This window comes from Lepidochelys kempii, chromosome 4, assembly GCF_965140265.1.
Source record: "Lepidochelys kempii isolate rLepKem1 chromosome 4, rLepKem1.hap2, whole genome shotgun sequence".
NCBI classification, from domain to species: domain Eukaryota; kingdom Metazoa; phylum Chordata; order Testudines; family Cheloniidae; genus Lepidochelys; species Lepidochelys kempii.
The window spans coordinates 31,916,333-31,938,890 of NC_133259.1; the positions used below are offsets into that span (position 1 = coordinate 31,916,333).

The following is a 22,558-nucleotide window of genomic DNA, read 5'->3' on the forward strand; positions in this document are numbered from 1 at the left end:
TGGAAAATCTAGCTTTCAAGGATATCATGTTGATTTGTGACACTCCTGGAGAGCTTTGTATCTACAAAGCAGTGAATGGATTACATTCATTCTTATATGTAGGGTTTTTTTCACCCATGACAGATATATGGATAATCTTCATGTAATAAGTAATAAAAATAAATGCAAACAATTAATATAACTATTACATATTTTCTTGTGATTTTTCAGAACCTCATCGTATAAGAAAATGTCATACAAATGGTAAGAAATATTTTAAAACAGTGAAATATTTACTGATGAAGTAATTTATCATTGGGTTTTACACACACACACACACACACACTTTTTTAGCTTGTAACTATCACAAATACAATTTGACAAATGAGAGCCGGTATTACATTTCTTGCTTATGTATATGTTGGCTAAAGTGTTTAGAACCTGAAGTTTCAGTCAAAGGTTGATTATTTCCTATATAATGCTATTTTCATTTACTCTGTTGGTCTATATTATCTGTTGTATGGAAATGATTAGGTTGCCTGCTCAGAATAGGATAGCCAGAACAAGAAAACATAAAAGACACAACTAGAGATCTTTAAATGGTTTTAGATATGGGTTAAATATGAATCATATTTGCCAAAGCACGGACATGAAAATCCTGTCTTCAGCCTCTTCTGCATATGCTTATTTGCCAAACTAAAATCAATGTATCAAGAACAAAGAATAAATCTGTCCAGTGTGACCAGAAACTTACCTACAGTTAATTTTTCAAATAGATGGCAGAACCAAACCTCTAGGTAGCACTAAGTTATACTTTTTCTCTCTTTGCACACAGAACTCCAACAGAGAAGAGAATAAACTTGGTGGTGAGGGGGAGAACCACTAGTGAAAGAATAAGATTCAGCTGTCTCTTTGCTCCCACTTCATCCATCTGCCATGAGAACATTAGAATGGCCATTCTGGGTCAGACCAATGGTCTATCGAGCCCAGCATCGTGTCCTCCAGCAGTGGCTGGCACCAGATGCCCCAAGGGGAATAAACAGAACAGTGTAACCATCAAACCATCAAGTCACCCAACCCCGGTCATCTATTCCCTGTTTCTGGCAGTCAGAGACTTAGGGAAACCCAGAGCATGTGGTTGTCTCCCTGCCATCAAATATAATCTTCTCTTTACTTTCTTGTGTGCATATGGCCAGCTCCCCAGCTGACATAAGTCAATATAGCTCCAAATTATGTCAACGGAATTACATCAATTTACACTAGTTATACCATAACGTCCAATTTTTATTATGCTCAGCTCTTACTATATACAGACGCCTTGCTTGCCAAGTGAACTACTGCATGAAGTTCCATGCACATATGTTGATTTTACAAAACAAATGGAGTTATCTACCAATGACTAACATTAGAACTGGGCCGCGCGTGTTAATTTAAAGAAGCTGCATGAGAAGTGAGAAAAATGATAAATGATGGCTGAGTCACTAATGCTGCCTCTTCAGGTGCCTATTAATATTTTAATTTATTATTGTATTCATTGTTATATTTACAAAGTTGTTTACAAAATGAAACCATAAAAAATGAAAATGACCTGAATATAATGAGAAAGTTTTATTGAGCTTAAGTCAGGGCACACAAATGGGATGTGTTTATTATATCACAAATCCTTTTCTGAAATCACTACGTAAGGTTCCAGATTTAGAGTTGTTTTAATTGTCATTTAATAATTGCACATAATGAAAATGGTAAAATTCACCTCTGATACAAAATGTGGACTTTTTGCTTACAGAAAGAAGGATGTGAAAAAATTGGAAAGCGTCCAGTGGAGGGCAACAAAGATGAGTAGGGGACTGGAACACATGACTTATGAAGAGAGGCTGAGGGAACTGGGATTGTTTAGTCTGCAGAAGAGAAGAATGAGGGGGGATTTGATAGCTGCTTTCAACTGCCTGAAAGGGGGTTCCAAAGAGGATGGATCTAGACTGTTCTCAGTGGTAGCAGATGACAGAACAAGGAGTAATGGTCTTAAGTTGCAGTGGGGGGGGGGTTAGGTTGGATATTAGAAAAAAACTTTTTCACTAGGAGGGTGGTGAAGCACTGGAATGCATTACCTAGGGAGGTGGTGGAATCTCCTTTCTTTGAAGTTTTTAAGGTCAGGCTTGACAAAGCCCTGGCTGGGATGATTTAGTTGGGGATTGGTCCTGCTTTAAGCAGGAGGTTGGACTAGATGACCTCCTGAGGTCCCTTCCAACCCTGATATTCTATGATTCTATGATTCTAAGAGTATATCGCATATCCATTGCATATTCAGCACTCATCCCGTGTACCAAATTCTCATTGGCCTTACCAAGAGTATAGTAAAGAGGGTGCTATTACAATTATGATGTTTACTACACGATGGTATTCACTTTACCTGTGGCATTTGTATTATGCCTCACACACACATATAACACCAACATTAGCTATAAATTGGTCGCTGTAAATGTAAGTTTGTCATGGTGCCTGTTGTAAGTGGATATGCAACAGAGATCCATAATGTGGATCGGAGAGAAGTATTTTGTCAGTATGTAAATACTTATGACACATTTTGCTTCCAAATTCTTGTCTTCAGTTCTGCGAGATTCTAAACCATTTGATTCTTGGGCAATCTGTTCTTACACAATCTTTTCTAGCAACATTAAAGAGCATGCATTAAGAAGTCCATATATAAGGAGCAAATTCTGCCTCTACTTTGCATACAGTAGAGCTGTGCTCCATGTGGCTCCTGAAGCAATATGCAGGGTATAACTTCAGGGTGAAATGGATAAGTGTGTAACCAGTGACTGGGACTATGAGTTTCTAACAGCCAAACACCCACATACCCAGGGATAGATTTCTCTTTTACATTATTATGTCCTCAGCTACAGTATTTCTTAGAAAATGCATTACCATCATTGATTTCTGATAGCATGACAGTACTGCTTGGTTAGTTAACTTATTAACAGTCTTTTGTGCCTGCTGATACCAAGAAATGCATCTGAGAATGTTGTAAAAAGCTGGCACTGATAGTATTGTATTGCTGAGAAATTCTGAATCACTGCATTATAACTTAGGGACAGCTTTCAAGTTCAATCAAAATTATCTGTTGCATAGAGGTATTTTATATTAAGCATATACAGGCCATAAGCCTATCAAGCGTACACCATGGCAGAGTGGCAACTAGAAGAAAAAGAGCATTAGTAAAGCTTTCTCCAGGGCACAGAGTTTATCCGTTATCCATGGGAATGTGGATTTTTCAAGAGCCTGTCTGGACGTATCTGCCTAAAAACTAATACTCTGGTTGCTTAAGAGAATTGATGGCCACTTCACAACTAATATAAATAGGAAAGACTTTGAGGCCTTGAACTGAGCCCAAGAACTTAGTTTACCAAGGGTGTCACACATGAGACTGAGCTTTGTTTACAGGACAGTCACATACCATGGGTCAGGGTTGCAAGCTTATACCCCTATCACAGGGCATGGGTCTGTATCCATTGTCTCTAATGGCTACTGTTGGGCTGGGTGCTGGATAGATATGTGGATGAAAAAGGCAGAAAGCTTCCTTCTTCCACACCTGTGGAATAACTGCCTTGTCCCTAGACACCATGCTACTCAGTGCCACAGACCTGAGCCACATACCATGCTCCCCCTCCACACTCTCTAATTCCTACAACTCCTTGGGCAGCAAAACCACACTAGTTCTGTTGCCAGAGGACCAATTATAGCAGGACAGTAGCACAAGTGCAAACACAAAAAAGAGGAAGAAGGTTCATCTAAGCAGTATTAGAATTAAATTTCACCTGGGTCAGGGCAAAGTGTTGGTACATTCACCCTAAGGACTGATTTTTGCTCAGCAGTACATGGGCTGCAGTACAACAATTTGGAGTTTCCTTTTTTGTTGTTTGACTGTGGGCTTGGACCTGTGTTTTAAGGGAATATCTTAATACATAAAAGACCGCAAAGGCTTTCCTATTTATATAAGTTGTGAAGTGGCCATCAGTTCTCAGAAGCTACCAGAGTATTAGCATTATCTTGCAATATTTTGAAGTACTAAGGGCCCAGAGTGCTCAATGCAAAAATGCAAGCATGAGACATAATCTTGGCAGAATGTCAAGAGGGAAGGGTGGTCTTGTGAAGAAGCCTGTTGAGAAGAAATCCTGTAAAGTAGGGAAGGGTCATCAGACAGAAACCCAAAGAGGTAGGCCTGGAAACTGACATAGTGACTGCTGGAACTTAGGCAGCTTTACTGTACAACACCTGTGGGAGACAGAAGCCCTGATTAGGCACTGAAAATACAGCAACTGTTGCAGAGATGAGTAATATTACTGCAGGCTGAGACTGAGCACACTTGGGAGGAGATGAGAGGGGAATAGATGAGAAGAAATGAGCAGTGGTGAAAAATTAGGGAATCCAGCTTCTTCCCAGGATGTGTGCTGGTGCTGCTTGCTCTGGCTACCATGCCAAATCAAAGTCATAGAAATGTAGGGCTGGAAGGGAGCTCGAGAGGTCATCAGGTCAAGCCACCTGAACTGAGGCAGGACCAAGTACACCTAGACCACCCCTGACAGGGGCTTGTCTAACCTGTTCTTCAAAACCTATGATGATGAGGATTGCACAACTTCCCGAAGTAAGCTATTCCAGTGCTTAAATATCTTTACAGTTAACAAATTTTCCTTAATATCTAACTTAAATCTCCAATACGACAGATTAAGACCATTACTTTTTGTCCTACCTTCAGTGGCCACAGAGAACAATTGATCCCCATGTGACACATGGCCAGAAAGGGTTAAGCATCCTGCAGCATAAATGACCCAAATTCAACCTTTAGAGACATATTAGAAAAGTATGCAAATAGTAATTACGGCCATTCCATGTTAGATAGGCTAGAACATTGAAATGCAAACTTGTATTGTTAGAGAATTAGAAGTGACACTAATTGTATGTGTTTACTTCTATCGTGTTAGATGTTAGCCATGTAAACAGACAGTTCCTGTCTATTATTATAGTTATTGATTCAGAAATCAAAAGGGAATATTAACATTTAAATGAAACAGTGTCATTGTCGAAATGTCTCTTTAAAGCTGTATATGAGCTACTTAATGGACAAATTACCTTATGTTAATCCATGTGGTTGATTACTGGTGATGTTTGGGAAACAAAAGGTTATATCAAAAGCCTATTTTTCACCCAGGACTGGTGAGGTGAAGAGGTCAAGAGGCTGCTAGAAAATTGTACAAAAGACTCTTGGGACCTGATCCTTTCATCTCAGATCTGCTTCAGACATAAGACTGAGATCTGGATATGGACATTGGATATGGATATTGGACATTGGACTATAACCTATGGACTAATTCTGAAAGAACTCTTTGCAACTACAAAGCTCACCATCTATACTATGAATCTGATCTCAGAACTGTACTCTTGTCTGTATGTATACTGATCTTTTAACCAATACTCACTCTCTCTTCTTTTTTAATAAATTTTAGTTTAGTTAATAAGAATTGGCTGCAAGCGTGTATTTGGGTAAAATCTGAAATATTCATTAACCTGGGAGATAATGCATCTGATCCTTTGGGATTGGTGGAACTTTCTTATACAATGAATAAAATTTTCAGCAATCCTCATCATATTTGACTTAGATGTTTGGGTGGAGGCCTGAGGCTTGGCTGTTTTAAGGGAACTGTGTTGTTGGCTTCTGGGTAACCAGTAAGGTATTACAGAAGCCGTTTTGTGCTGGCTTAGTAAATCTAAGTATTGTAATATCCACCAGCTTTGGGAATTGTCTGCCCCATTCTTTACAATTTACCCTAACTGAGTAACTTGAGTGTGGCTCCCAGGGACGCCCGTGACACCCCATCCTCTTAATAACAGTCCTTAATATATTTGAAGACTTATCAGGTGCCCCCTCCGTCATCTTTTCTGAAGGCTAAACAAGAACAGTTTTTTTAACCTTTCCTCAGAGGCCAGGTTATCTAAACCTTTTATCATTTTTGTTGCTCTCTTCTGGATTTTCTCCTGTTGGTCCACATCTTTCTTAAAGCATGGTGCCCAAAAATGAACACAATACTCCAGCTGATGACTTATCAGTGCTGAGTAGAATGGGACAATTACCTCTCATGTCTTACATATAACACTCCTGTTAATACACACCAGCGTATTAGCTGTTTTTGCAACTGCATCACACTGTTCCTTCCTCCTTGTTGTTAATATTAATTATGTTAAGTATCTGTCACAATTAATCTTTTTAGTGAAAAATGAAATAAAATAGGCATTAAACACCTTGGCCTTCCTGGTTTTATCCATTATTAGTTCTTCTTCCCTGCTACATACTGGATCTACACTTTCCTTTGTCTTTCTCTTGCTCCCAGTGTATTTAGAGAACCTCTTCTTACTGCCTTATGTCCCTTGCTAGGGATTATTCATTTTGTGCATTAATCTTTCTCATTTTGTCCCCACATGCTTGTGCTCTTCTTTTGTACTTTTCATTAGCAATTTGTCCATATTTCCACTTTTTGTAGGATTCCCTGGGGATTTTCAGGTCATTAAAGAGCCCCTGATGCAGCCATAATGGTCTCTTGCTATTTTTCCTTCACATTGGTATAGTTTGTTGTTGTGCCTTTAATATCATCTCTTTGAGAAACTGCCAGCTCTCCTGAACTCCTCCTTCCCTTAGATTTTTTCCTACGGCACCTTAACCTACAAATTCTCTGCGTTTCTTAAAGTCTGCTTTTTTGAAGTCCATTGTCCTTGTCCTTCAGCTCTCTGTCACAATCATGTAATAGGCCTAGTAGGCACTGTAACAGCTATTAAACGTTTCCAAAGGTTCCCTATTACACTGATTTCCTGCAAGGTATGTCAGTGTAATCTGCACTGCAATACACAGTTACTGCAGTGGCCAAGAGATCCAAGGACACTTTTGAATTGCTAACATACATCAAGTAAGAGAATTTTAATCTTGATAGTACTAGGCATTGGGAGAATAGAACAAACCATCATGTGGCCTCTTTGCAACACAATAAATAGGCAGCCACTAGCTCTACTACAACTGAGGATCTGCCAATATAATATACAGAATCCTGTATTTAGTGGTTCATATATTAACTCAGTTGTCAACTCAGAGGCAGGACTGAAATTTAGCACAAAAACTCACTTTTGGAAACAGTTCTTTTTATACCCGTTTATAATTTACAATGAAAAAACCAAGATGATGTTTACTAGAGATGGGCTGAACAAACTCAGATTTGCAGACCGAAGGGTATATTGGATATTTTGACTGCTTCAACAACTTCTCAGTTAGTATGCAGAGCAGTGTTGAATGATACTCCCAAGAGTTGCATTTCCAAATAGATCACTGTTGAGCAGGGTAAGCTAGTTGATGATAGCATCAGCATAGTAAGGAAGGCCATCTGTCACAGGATGACTGGCCCCTTTAAGAGAGAGCAGGGGGAAAGTGCCCCTATTCCTTATCAGCTCACTCCAGTTGGGCTTAAAAGAGGGCACTTGGGTCCTAGAGGAAGAGAGACCTGGTGAGTAAGAGGTGCCTGGGAGGAGGAGGATTGGCAGGAGATGAGAGCTGTCAGAGCCAGAGGGTGTCTCCTGCGGGAAAGCTGAAGGCAAGAAGAGCAGCAAGAGTAGTTTGCTGGCTGACCTCTCTGAGCCAGGGCCAGAGGGTTGAAGGCAAGAGGAGCAGCAGAGGGAGATGCCTACGGGCTCTAAGGCAGAGAGCTGAAGGCAAGGGCTGTAGAAGGTTGATGGTAGGGGAGCACTGGAGGGACTTACCAACTGATGTCTCCATGCTGGAGAGCTGGACCGAAGGGAACAGAGAAGACCAGGGAGAGAATGATTTCCCAGCACAGAAGCTGTGGAGATTCCTGCTGGGAAGAATGGAGTTACACTCCAGCTGGAAGGGCTGGACTGGCTATCCTGTTATAGGGATGGAGGAGGATGGACAAGGAAACTAGGTGTGGTGGAAGACACCAGAGTACGATGAGGATGCACTCCCAGCAGATAGGCTGGGGGTGGTTCCTACTGGGAAGAGCAGAGTTTTAAATACGACATGCAGTGGGGATCATATGAACTATGTTTTGGAACTTTTCTTACCAGACTATTTACATTATGTTTTGTAACAGCCTGGCTCCCAGGAGAGGCATTATTCAAGCAAGAGAGTGTGGCATAAAGTCCTTGGGCTACCTGAGAAGGGAAACTGAGGCAAGCATGCCTCTCATGCTGCAGCTTGCTGCAGTAAGGCACTCCAGGCGGGACTACCTTCTTACACCATCTTTTTAGATGCTATCTAATGAAGCAATGTACAAACATGGAAGCTGATCCTGCACCTACTGACATCAATAGGAATTTTGCCATTGACATCAGTGGGTGCAATATCAGGCCTATGGTAAAGCCTTGTGAGTAGGGGTGTCATTCTGAATAATATATTTCCACAAATGTTCAGCATCTGGCTGAATAAACAAAATATTGGAGGCCTTTTCAGGAAATGCATTATTCTGGGCTTTCAAGGACAACTGCTTTTCTGTAAAAATAGTCAAGTTGCACTTGCAGGAGGCTGTAAGTGTAAACTATCCAGTGGTCTGATGGGTGACATACACAGTCATGTACAGAGAGCCTCCCATAACTCCTGGAAGCACGGAGACTATGTACCTTTGTGGGGTGTGCTCTGCTGGCCACTGCTGGGGGGACAGTGTCAGGACACCATCTCCTCTCTCCCCAGTTGCTATCACCTTTCCCAGGGAACTACAGGTAGAGAAAGCTCCTGTGGTCTGCTCAGAGGAAGAACTGGAATTTTGTGGTGTGGGTAAGAAGCTCTTTATGCCCTCCCCCAACACTATATGTCAGAGTTAGGGAAAGGTAGAATCTGGCCCACAGAGAAAAACTGCATGATACCGAGAGGAGAGACGTCAAACACAGGAGTAGCCATCCTGGGTCTGCTTGAGAACAAAGGGAATAAGGCTATTTGATATCGGTAACCAGCAGCATCCTCCAGGTAAGACAGTAAGGAATGAGATGCACAGAAAGATATTACATTTCTTTACAAATCTTAGGGAATTATGATACCATTGGCCAAATTCTCAAAGGTGCAGCAGGACCGTCAATGCAGCAGAACCACCACTGTCCTGCTGCAGAGGGAAGGCCAGGGTGCAAAGAGGGCGCTTGGGGTGCACCCCCTGAGTACCATACCTCTTCATCAGGCCCCTGGAAGGGGGCACAAGGTGTGGGAATTTCGGATACACTGGCTAAAGTGTTCCACATGCCTGAGATGGTGGGTTCTCTCTCTCCCCCCTACTTGCATATATCCAGTTCAGTTGGGGTGTGCACAGGGACCAGGATTTGGCCCCTAAATGAGCATGATTCGGTGGGTGGAAGTCTGGAATGTCTGGGGAAGAATAATCCAAAACAGAGATCTTCAATGGGAGGGGAAAACTTGAAAAACAGTGAAGTCAAAAGGACCTAGGAGCCATAGTGGACAGTAAATTATACATGAACTTGCAATATGATATGGCAGTAACAAAACTCAATGTGATTTTAGGCTGCATAAGCAGAGGCATCACAAAGTGCAGCTCTCTGTTACGAAAAGCAACTCCATAAAAATGGCACCAGGAGGTTCCACATTTATTGTGTCTCAATGATTTCCAGATCAAATTTACTCAGTTACGGTGCATGGAAAAAGATGTTATTTCTAATTGCCAGCGTGCAAATTTACCCTAGTATCTGAAAGTCAAGCTGTGTTCCCATAAAATCACCAGTAACCAGAATCCACCTCAGCAGGATTAGAGGTGACACACCTCAATTTCACCCAGAACACACTTCAATTGGATCAGGGCCATTGATGGTGATGCATCAGCCAGACCCATCTTCACTTTCTTATTCCCTAATGAATTTGCTGTTAGATTTTTTTTGTTGGGGGGTGGGGAGTGAGAGGGTATGATGAGAAAATTTGATTTGGAAGTCAGTGTGGTAATATAAGCATAGGATCTCACCATACTATTTTCTAGAGTCACTGTGGAGGGGAGGAAGAGGATTGGGGAAATAGGGGGATTCCAGAGGAAACCCTAAAAAAAAGTATCTTATGGTACTAATTGGATTTGGTTTCTTTTTTTAAAAGTCCACAGACATTTCTTAGTTAGGAAAGTATAAAAATATTTAAAATAATAATCAAAACCAAAAGAGCTTATTCTGGCCCTCCCCTAACTTTACAAATGGCCTGGTGTCTCTTATGCAAAGTTTTCCAGGGACACTGTCAACTCCAAATCTAAGCAGAATAAAATAAAACTGTATGAAAAGTAGTTTCCTGTACTGCACTGCTGCCCCTGAGTCCCACTGTCAATGTCTGTGGTTTTAGAATCACTTTACAATATTTCAAAAATATTTTTCTTCCCCCTGTTGGTGCGTGAAAGACCCACAGAGACAAAAGGGGAAACTAAGGTCCAGATTCTGTGGTTGTTCTGTGGGGGAGGACGTAAGGAACTTTCACACACCATCTTTGTAAGCTCTGGAAAGCATTACAGCCCTCACATTCTGTGGAATATCCGGCTGATTCGTCCTTATTGCCCAGGGGCTGCACAATGCATAATCACTGTCTGTCCCTGAGCCCCAAGAGGCATTCTGTCTCACCGTGCAGAATTCCTACCAGTGCTCTTTCTGGGGTGGGATGGCTCTACAGGGCCCCTTAGTATATATGGCACAATTTAGCTCTAATTCACTGCCTATACAGGGGGAACAATGAAATGGGTTTATATAGTAAGTGCTGTCACATGCCCAGAGAAACACTGAAACATTATTTCCCCCCTCTTGTCTCTTTTAGCAGTGGTTCTCAACATTTTCCATACCTGGACTGTCCAAAAACCCATCTACGATCTAGCATTGGTCCCCTTCCTGTTTAACACTGAGGGAAGGGCAGGGTGGTCACAGCCTCCTGACACCTACTTGCAACCCCTCCACAGGTCATGGTCCCCCATCTTATAGTACTGTAATTGTGGATGTTATTTCTAACCAGAGTGGGAAAACCAGAAGTGTAATGTTAAAGTTGTCCTGTAACCTAGAGGGAATTATAGACAGACTGATGCGTATGGAAATTCTGTTACCCCAACCTCAGCTCTGGTGGGAAATGAAAACTCTGCCAGTATGTCAGCTACAATGTTCATGGTTCAATATATTTTAACATTTTTCAAGGCTATTAATTAGTGACCAGTGAAAACCCCAAGGGTATCGAGTTTGAGTCTGGAAAAATGGTAATATCCAAATTTCCACCAAACCAATAAATGACAACAACAAGAGATGAACAATTAAGTTAGGTACATTCCCATTCTGCAGTGTGGGAACTCACCCACACCTTAAGGAGAAGGGACACAGACCGTAGGGAGCTGGGAGTCAGACTGTATCTACACTACAACTTTCAGTTGATGCAAAGCCTCCACACTCAGGTGCATGCACAGATGGCTGCTTGCATCAGCACTGTGCGCACTGACCAGAAATGTCTGCAGCAATGTAAAGTGTGGTGCACCATGAGTAAGTATGCCAGTGCACGCCATGCCGCTGTCCAGCACGATGCCTTTTGGGATATTTTTGAAGTTCTTTGTCCAGGGATTTCAGGGAGCTACAGGTCAAGAACCCAACAGACCATTTTCTCCATTCCATGATACTTTCCACATCCCCTAATTTTTGCCTCATTATTTAAAATTCCTACAGTCCTGCACACCACTTTGCAGTCTCAGCCATCTCTCTGACAGAAGCTTAGAGCTCAGCACAATTCTCATGTGCAGTGCTGTTACAGGACACGTCATTCTCCAGTATTTGCAGATCTCTGCTACAGTCGGGATGGTGAGGAGGACAATGAAGAGATGTTCCAGCTCATTAACTGGGTGCTGATGAACAGAGTGAAAAAAATGCCAGGTTGCTGCTAGCATTCACAGAGCAGCTCCACTTCTGGGCCCAAGAAACTAGCACTGATTGTAATGAAGGTTTGGGATGACAAGCGGTGTCTTCAGAACTTTCAGATGAGAAAGCCCACATTCCTTGAACTGTGTGCTGCCAAGCTCACCCCAGCCCTCTGGCACAGGGACACCAGAATGAGACCTGCACTGATAGTGGAGAAGCCAGTGGTGATCATGCTCTGGAAGCTTGCAACACTGGATTGCTACCCATCAGAAGGTAATCATTCTGGAGATGGAAAATCCACAGTGCGGGTCACGTTGACCCAAGTGTGTAAGGCCATTAAACATCTCTTGTTACACAGACCTGTGATGCTCAGTAACATATAGGAATTAGTGGGTGGATTTTCAGCAACAGGGTTCCCAAACTGTGGTAGGGCAACGGACTGCAGGACCTCTCTCTTCTGGCAACAGCCCAACTTCATATTGAGTACATCACCAGAAAGGGATACTTTTCTATGGTTATGCAAGTGCTAGTGGATCATTGGGGGCTCTTCACTGATATCAGTGTGGGCTGGTCAGAGAATGTGCATGATGCTGGCATCTTTAAGGACACCAGTACTTTTCAAAAACCTGCCTGGAGGTACAGCTTTCCCAACCAGCAGATTACCACTGGAGATGATGAAATGTCAGTAGTGATTCTGGGGGACCCAGCCTACCCCTTGCTCCGCTGGCTCATGAAACTGTACAGTGACCACCTTGACAGCACCAAGGAAAGATTCATTTACCAGCTGAGTGGGTGCAAAATGATTGCAGAGATGCCAAGCTTGCTCTGAGACTTTTAGGGATTTTATGAAAAAAGTAGGGAGGAATTAGGGAGGTTCCTTGGATCGCTCTTCCACTGCTTGTGCTATCCCCACAGAAAGTGGGCCTCTCCCTTCCCCCTCCCTGCCACACACCTCACCCTGAAGAATTTGGGACCTCTCCCACAAGCCCTCTCCCCTCGCTCTCTGTGGTCAAGAGGAGTGCTGGCCCCGACCCTTGTTGCACCGTGGCACCTCACTGCCGAACAGGGAGGAAGGGAGAATCAATCCTAGGAAAGTTGCCCTCCTGTGCAACTCCTATGGCTCTTAATTACCTTGGCCAGTTCCAGGCCTGGACCTCTTTCCCAGGATTACCCTCCTCTTCTCCCTCCTCTGCCACCACCACCTCTTCCTGCTCCTCCATCTTCTTCTCCCCCACAGACTGCGCAGTGAGGGTCTGACAGCAGGCAAGCCACAGCCATTGTCAGTGGAGTCTAGGGTGCTGGATTCACTGCCCAAGCCACAGGCTGTCTGTTGCACTCTAACCACCCAGTGTAGACTCTGCTGTCATGCTTTAGATACATAGAGCATGTTAAGATAGTCCAACGGGGTCCACATGGAGCAATTACACAACAATGCATAGCCTGTGGCTTGGGTGGTGAATCCAGCAGACCCCTAGCACATTCAACGTCACCGCAGCTCACCTCCTATCAGACCGTCACTGTGCAGTCTATGCATGTGCCACAGGAGAGGCAGAGAAGAAGACTCCCCACTATTTGTTGTGCTGGTGACCCGTGTGCTGGCGAGTGACACACACACACGCCATGTATATGTGAACTTGCAAAATTTGTGGATTTAAGCCTGAATTAGAAATTTCACAATTACATATACAATTTGAGAGGATTACAGAACATGAGGGAGGGTTGGCATCTCTATGACTGTTGAATGGGCTTTTGGGAGGTTGAAGGAACATTGGCATCATTTACTCAGACTGGATCTCAGCAGGAAAAACATCTTAGTGGTTATAGCTGCATGATGTGTACTGCATACTACCTGTGAGGCAAGATGGAGGGGCAAGGTTGACCAGCTGGCTGGTGAATTTGAATAGCCAGACATGAGAACTATTAGAAGGGCCAACCATTGAGCTCTGCAGCTAAAGGAGCCTTTTAAAAGAACACTTTAACAGTCAGCCACAGTGCAGTTCTCTGTTGCTTTCATGAAATATTCTCTCTCTTATGTACTTTAGATAATTTCTTGGTTGGGTCTTTGCCTGCCGCTGTGAATTGTGTAATGCTTGGTGTGAACTAATAAAGATCCTCTTAATTTCCAAAAATAGGACTTTATTGTGTGCAGAACAGCAGCTAACAAAATTAAAGTTCAAACACACATATACAAGGTTAAAGAAACATTTATCAACACTGTTAACAGGGTCAACCATAGTTTACAATCCCAAATGAAAACGGAAGTAAAGAGTAAACATCTTCAGGAGAGGACTGCAGAGTATCCTCATGAAAGTTTCATTGAGATCTCTCAAGAGGATAAAAGAGATACCCCTATTCAGATAAACAGAGTACTCTGCATGGTCCCGCCATCTAGCCCAACAAGCCAAAGAAATGAAATGATTGACACTGATTCTACCTCTGTTTGTTCTACCTCTACCCAGGCACAAGATAATGATATGATGTGGACTGTGTAACCAAACTGCTATATTACTATTTTTGAACTTATTCCCTAAGGTTGTATTTTACTACATTGTATCAGTGTAGCAATGACAAGTTGACACCTTTGTCTTAATTTATGGATGAACCAGGTACCATTTTTAAATGGGGAACAAAGGTGGGGGGTGAAAGGAGAGAGGGAGATGAGGTTTGAGGGAAAGGAAAAGCCCAAAAACATTACAAAAAATAATGCACGCACACACTTACCTGAGCTCCCTTCCCCTTCACGAGTGGGCTCATCTGCTCTCACCTGGCTGGACTGGCTAGACTCCTGTGGAGTGTCAAACAATTCCTGGCTCTCTGCATGGTTTCAGTCTCCTGCTGCGACTCCCTTCCTGACCCCCTCCTCCTCGCTGTTCATGGCCGGGGTTTCAGGCTCCTCTAAGATATCCACAGTGGTCTGCGGGGTGCTGGGGGGGTCATTGCCAAGCATGGCATGCAGCTCATCACAGAAGCGGCCGGTCTGCAGGGCAGCACCAGTTTGTGTTGCCCTCTCACACATTGTGGTTTTCCTGGCATAGTTCCTTTGCTTTCACGCAGTGGTGCTGCATATCTCCATCATGCCCCTTTGCCAGCATCCCCCATGCAATTTGCTCCTAGATGTCAATATTTCTACAGCTGGTCCATAGCTGTGGTTGCACAGCCTCTCTCCCCCACATCCCGGGAAGATTTAAGACTTCTTGCCTATTTCGGGCAGCCGTGCATCGAGTAGCAATCTGTGTGTGTGGAGCTGGTATGGTCAGTTGGACAGCGGGATGAACATGACACAGGTGAACTGCTCGCTGTGCTAACCAAGCTAGGCACTCAGGAAAAGGCATTTCAAAAACACCTGGGGTTTTAAAGTGAGGTGGCAGTGTGCTTCTGGTCCCTCTGAATGCTGGGCAGTGGAATTCAAAATTGTAAACAGAGCAGTCGCTGTTGTGGGAATTGAGGAACACCAGCTGGAAAACTTTTAGGCTCAACACAACTAATGCAGTGTCTACACTCGCACTGCATTGACCTAAGTAAGTCAGCCGTGGCCTCTCATCATTCAGGGAAGTGGTGGTGTTAATGCATCGCTGTAACGGGTCGCTTATTCAGCGGGAGAAAAAATTTACTGTACAAAAATGCATAACGGTCGACGCAAGTGAACTTACGTCATCTAACTTTGTAGTGTAGGCCAGGTCTCAGTGTAGAGGCACAAGGAGCAGCCCTATGCCTCCACTGGTCCCAGAGGTTTTGTGGCTTTTGGGGCATTAGCAGGTTTTGGGGGGGCTGATGTCATGGGAGAGTGTAGGAGAAACCCCACAAATTTTCTTTTTCCCTGGAACAATGCCAGGGAAACTCCTCGGGGGAACTTTGCACTCCAGTACTATGGTGGCCCTGAGATACTGACGTGAAAGGAACCATATAAGTACGTAGACAGACAAGATGGGTGAGGTAGTATCTCCTACAAAACTTAACCATGATGAAAGTAATAAGGAATCAAACAGGGCTCCAAAATACATGCTAAATTTAACAGAAAATGAGATCCCTTCTATAGAATTGCATAGGATGGTATAAAAAATTAAAAATGTATCTCATTTGTTATTAAATTCCATTCAGGAGAAAAGTTAGTAGGTGACTGTAATTTCACCAAAAAGGACCAATCAGCCAATCAGAATACGGCTTTTGATAATTAGGGCCAAATTCTTCCAATCACTCCCATTCAGCGGTAGCAGAGTTAGGTCAATGTTGAGCACTTTTCAAAATTGCTCTCTCTTCCTTTCACACATACATACACACACACACACGTTTGTGGACACAAAATCAACAATCTGCCTCAGGTTACGCAATTGATAGCTCTATGCATTTAATTTAATAATGGCAAAAATTACATTCAGCATTACTTCAATTCTAATTTTTACTATGTTGCCCTTGAAGAACTCTAGTCCAGCCAAGCCATGTTCAGAAGCCTGGGTGGAGGACACAAGTGGCTTTTAGAAGCTTTTGTAGCCCCTGGATCCTAGGGCCCTGTCATAAATATAAAGGGAAGGGTAACCACCTTTCTGTATACAGAACTATAAAATCCCTCCTGGCCAGAGGCAAAACCCTTTCACCTGTAAAGGGTTAAGAAGCTAGGATAACCTCGCTGGCACCTGACCAATGAGGAATCAAGTTACTTTCAAAGCTGGAGGGGGGGGGAACAAAGGGTCTGTCTGTGTGATCCTTTTGCCGGGAACAGAAAAGGAATGGAGTCTTAGAACTCAGTAAGTAATCTAGCTAGATATGCGTTAGATTTCTGTTTTATTTAAATGGCTGGTAAATAAGTTGTGCTGAATGGGATGTATATTCCTGTTTTTGTGTCTTTTTGTAACTTAAGGTTTTGCCTAGAGGGATTCTCTATGTTTTGAATCTAATTACCATTTAAGGTATTTACCATCCTGATTACTGATGTGATTATTTTACCTTTTCTTTAATTAAAATTCTTTTGTTAAGAACCTGATTGATTTTTCATTGTTCTTAAGATCCAAGGGTTTGGGTCTGTGTTCACCTGTACAAATTGGTGAGGATTTTTATCAAGCCTTCCCCAGGAAAGGGGGTGTACGCTTGGGGGGATATTTCGGGGGGAAAGACGTTTCCAAGTGGGCTCTTTCCCTGTTCTTTGTGTAACACTTTGGTGCTGGCAGCATAAGGTCCAAGGACAAAAGGTAAAAGTTTGTACCTTGGGGAATTTTTAACCCAAGATGGTAAAAATAAGCTTAGGGGGTCTTTCATGCAGGTCACCACATCTGTACCCTAGAGTTCAGAGTGGGGAGGAACCTTGACAGGCCCAAAGTAGATGGAGTGGAACCAAAGATAGTGCTCTCAGGCTCTAAATACACTTATAGTTAAAAACTCTATGGACATATGTCTGTAACCATCATTTTGACAAATTAATGATCTGCAGATCAAGTCTTCTCAGTTTACATCTCAAGCCAAGCAATAAAAGTTTAATCTGGCTTCTTTCTGCTTCCTACATTCTCTTCACCATGCATCAATGATAATTACAATTCTGGCTAGAGCTAGGTACCCAGTTCCTATTGAATCTCCATATGGCCAGGGAGTCTAGCTCTCTGGGGGTTCTTTGGAAACACCATCCTCTGTAATCGGAACATGTAGGCATATCCATGAGGCAGAAGAGAATTACTGTCAAATATTTTTTTCCCCAACACAGAACAACTTTGGTCTAAACATTACGAATGGAATTGCAATTTGTACTCTGAAGCAATTTAGGTCTTTCACGCTACAGTATTTAACTATAATGGAGTTTCAGCATGTCCATGTTCTTTAGATGCAGTTCTGCTGTATTGTTTGTTGGCTATTTCATCACAATGCTGCCTTTAAATTACTGATAGGGTTGAGTTGGTGTTTCCACACACACTCCTTCTGCCCTCCCGTCCCACCCTGGTAAACTAAACAGTAAACTGAAGATATTTAGGGATAGATTTGCATAGTAGCTTCCACCTGACCTCTAATTTGGAGTGCCCCGATGCTGTGGTTTGCACACACACACACAAATTGTTAACACATACTGAGCAATCAGACATTTAACTGCCTGATTCGAACATGCAAACCCAAGTTTTGAAGGCCCCAAACTACCAGTAAGTGCTTAAAATAAAATCAGAACCAGACTTAAGCAATTACTGTGTTCTGCAATTATAGTCTCTCTCAGATTTATCCAATATCCTCTTTTGTAACTTGGTTTCAAAAATATATATGATACCGGTCACACCCTGGATCCCACAAAGGAGATAATATAACTCAAGCTTGTGCTGCTGACTGGTTATTTCCTAAACTTCTTATTGGTGCTTTTCCAAAAAGATGCATTATTTCATACATTTCCATTTTTTAGACAGAAAGCCATAAAGATGTAAATGAAGGACACAAAAGTGAATTATATACATTATCACAAAATTACTCTATTACAGGCTTTGCAGGCAACTGCTAATTATATTAGCAATTACTTTGCTCAAGATGCATAGAACTAAGCAGCCAAAAAGAACAGAATACAATGCAAGTGGGGGATATGGAGGTTCAACATGCCAACCGAATAGCTTTCTGATAGAGAAAACTGATATGCAGGATCCAGTTTAAGTAACATTTAAAATTACGGTGAAAAAATTATTTGTTTGTGCGTAGGAATACACAAGTTCAACAAACAAAACATTTCTAGTATCAAACACTGCATAGTGTTTATGGCATATCTTATACATGTCCATCTCACTAGACCATTTACAAAGGACTGCTACATGAAGAAGCAAACATTTAAAAAATAAAAAAAGCCTTATGTTCTATAGGCACGTGAGAAACATCAGGGAAGGGTGAATTTCCCCTAGTTCATGTGAAGGTTAATAAGGCAGAGACAAACAAAAAGACAGAAAAGCAAAGAATGTTTCTGAGAGCAAAAAAAGCTCTCATAAATATATGATAGAGCAGTTACCGGATAGCCATTTCGCCCTGGTTGACCCTGGTTGAATGAGATGAAATGAGTATGACACACATTAAGAGCATATTCATGACATGTGACATTACTAACATGTGCAGTACACTAATGGAAAATTTAAATTCGAACAGCATTGATCCTCTACACTTGATTATATTTTACAGATGAACAAGTATGGCATAGATATATATATACAGTGAACATTTTTTTTTTTTTGGCAAGGCACATTATTCAAGATAAAACAGAGTCAACATTAAAAATAACTAACAAAAGGGCCACTTGCGGCCTTGGATCCTTGATGGAACTCTTGCTATCAGTAGGAGTTATATACATAGATTGAGGGGCAGCACGTGGCAGAAAGAGAATAAGATAGATGGAAGGTGTGCTGCCGACAGTATGTCAGTGTCAAAGAAGAAATCGTAGAATGTTCTATTGGGTCATAAAAAATAAAAATCCATGGGACTTGGATTGTCGTCCTGACACACTGGTTATAGGTAGGAAAAGACAGCTAAAATTTCAGTGGTCACCTTTGAAGATGCAATAGCCACCTGCAGCTACTACACGATGGTACCTAAGGTACCATAATTATTCACTATTCTAAATATACAGAACTACTAGGGGATCCCAGGTGATAACCATGGTATAGTTTTTAAGGGTTACCACTATGTTCACAGGGTCAAAGCTAGAGTAAAACATTTTCAGAAGTGATTTAGGAACTTGGGAGCCAAAGTCCATTGACTCCCAATTAGACTTCTGAAAAGTCTTTGAAAATGGGATTTAGGTGCTTTTGAAAATTCCATCCTTCAGAGAATAAGTCTCATTGAAAGTCACTCCTAAGTGCCCAAGTCACTTTTGAAAATAGAGCTTAGGCTCCTAAATCACTTGAAAACTTTACCCATCATCCTTGGAGCTAATTCTGGGTTATATTAATAATGTATGACTCTCCTTTTTTTTAAAAAAAAAAATGGAACTGTGCTAAAACAGTAGGGAGATGATGTCAAGGAGTAAAGATTTGCATACTCAGAATTCACTATCTGCTTTGCTAAATTCTCTTGCAGTAGGAAAATCATTTATAACCTGATTAATGCTTGATCTTTACATTTTGTGAGAAGAGACTGCAAAAGATATTTAGGAAAGCAGCATTTCCTTCATTTAAAGAGCACTAGTGTGCATTAAGCCTGCTCTTTCGTTGATAGTCTGTCAAATGAGTTTGCCAAAGTGAGCCACTAAGCATTTTGACAATTTAGAAGTTTAAATGTTTCCTATAGCGTTACTACTCGGTAGTTACAGTTAATGCTAAAATGATTGTGTCAGACAACAGAAATTGAGGATATTAATTAATTATTCTAAAATACATATGCCACTCAGTTGACAAGATGATCTGGTCACGAAAGTAAGACTGGAAATGCCATGACAAATCCAAGGAAAGAAAAGAGCAAGTCTCATAAAAATCTCTTTACAGGAGATATTATTCTTATGGTTGCATTGTTTTCTTCAGATTGTATAGTATCACAACAAATATGAATACTTTAGATACATATGTTAAATACTATACATAGAAAAAGAAGTGTGACTTAAGTCTGGAAAGGTGTGAACAAGAAAAAATGGAATTATTTTGTCGGAAACAAATTTATGGTCAGACTTACCACCCTTGCTAAAACTGAGTATTATTTTTTACTATTTGTATTACAATAGCATATAGTGGCTGCAGTCTGGATAAGGGCTCTACTGCCATAGGCATTGTACATACACATAACGAAAAGACAGTCCCTGTCTCAAGGAGCTTATTTTACCAGAGTAAGTTACTACTCAGTGCAAGTAAAGGTTGCTGAATCATTTCCTATATTTATATGGTTCAGTCTTCTGGCACGGTTACTGATTAACGTTTCTATACCAGACCGAACAGACATTAATAACTAGTAGACAAAATGAACAGAACATACTTACATGCTATTCTGATCCAAAAATGCTATATGTAGGGCTGAGGTAAAGTTTTACTGTTTTAAAGGTTTGTTTAAGAAAAATAAGTTTCCAAACAAATCATTCAACTCCAGCAAAATTAGTAAAAGTTTACACTGTACTAACAATAACTAAATTTCCTCTGGATCAAATATAATCCATTCACCATGGAGATTACTTAACAGGGTCTAAACGCATTTCTGCCTGATCCTGGTTAACCTGGGAGACCGAACAATGTATCAACTGTACTTACAGGAGGTCCTGTAGGGGGGAAAAAAAGAGAGAGAGAGAAAAAAAAAGAGTATATAAGTTTATGACGTTAGTAAGAAAGATTCATATGCAAGAAGCCAAAAATGAGACCACATGATTATAAAATTAGCATAATCAGCATACTGTCTAGATTTTGTTCTTTAACAACATTTTTCTTCGGTGGTTCTTTGAGACTAGTAGTGATGCCAAAGACTAGAACACATGCAGTTACTTTGCTGAAGAATTAAATATTCTTCACCCATCCCATGCAATGTCATGTTAATTATTTTTTATTTATTTTCATGCAGTCTCATGGCAGGCCAAAAAAAGATTAACCATAGAATACAATTTGTTTTCTCAGACTTCACATGTGCATATATTTTATATCCACCAGTTTCAATTAGCCATGCAACTGGGAATTAAATTACATCTTGTCTGCAAAATTACACAATTTTTTTTTACCCTTGGCATTTAACCTTGGCATTAAGACAGAAATACTTGCATCTAGATCTTCTTACCTTCCTCCTCTGCCAATAAGGAGAAGTTCCAGTGATCACCTGACTCTACAGACATTTCCTTTCATCACTGTCTTTTTTCAAGACCCACTTATAAAATGCTCCCTATTAAAATGTCACACTTTGTGAAGTGATATTTGCACATTTTTCCAATTATTTAGATTCAAAGGCTTTTGTACAGCAGTTCTTGAGAACATTATCAAAGGGCTGCAAATCAAATCTAATATTTCACTCTTATTAAGTGGAGCAGCTGCAGCTCCCAAATCAACGGCTTTTCATTAGCTCTCATGGCCTCCCTCTAACTTCTGAATAAAGTGAGGTGCAAAAGGGGCATAAAATAGCAACAGCTGTATTTTCAGTTTGCTTTTGATATTGTCAGGCTTTTGTTTTTAACAATGTGATTTTATTGTCTAGTAACTAAGGTAATTTCTTTATACTGGTAAACATTTCCAAATAGCATTTTAATGTGCAGGGTCTGTTTCTAAAGGAAAGAGATCAATTTCCTCTGTTAATATCTTAATGTGTGTTTATTTGATGTGTAAAACAAAAAGTCAAACATACTGCAAGGTAGCTGCCAAGTTCATTTGAATTGTCAAGATCATTTGTAAAGCCAAATTCAACCTGAGCAATTCCCGCTGTATAATAACTTTTGTCTCTGCAGCAAGTATCGTAAACTGATTAACATATCAAAGTTAGTGGATCTAATTTTATCAGAGTTTGGCTTTACCTTAGCTATCCAAGAAAAAGAAGGAAATAATTTTCTAAGAACAAAATAAAGTTCTAATTTATAGCTACCTAAAAGACAAAACAATAGATTACTGTGAACAACTAAGATTCATGGGAATCAACCAGACTGTAAATTTCTCCTAATCTGCCAGATTAATTCACAGATAACCAGAAATACCTAATATAACCAGGTGGATCTGAAGCACCCATTTCTCTGCCACTTCTAGAAACACCATCCTGACAAAGAGCTGAATCCTGCAAGGTGATC

The 22,558-nt window shown here is 41.2% G+C and overlaps 1 protein-coding gene across 1 annotated transcript in view; it reads right to left on the reverse strand.

Moving 5' to 3' along the window:
* Nucleotides 1-22,558, reverse strand: part of COL25A1 (collagen type XXV alpha 1 chain) — a 409,341-nt gene that overhangs the window by 184,766 nt on the left and 202,017 nt on the right. Inside the window, exon 4 of the mRNA XM_073340873.1 lies at nucleotides 21,054-21,061. Within this exon, the coding sequence (XP_073196974.1) occupies nucleotides 21,054-21,061 (8 nt within the window). The remainder of the gene's footprint in view (nucleotides 1-21,053; nucleotides 21,062-22,558) is intronic.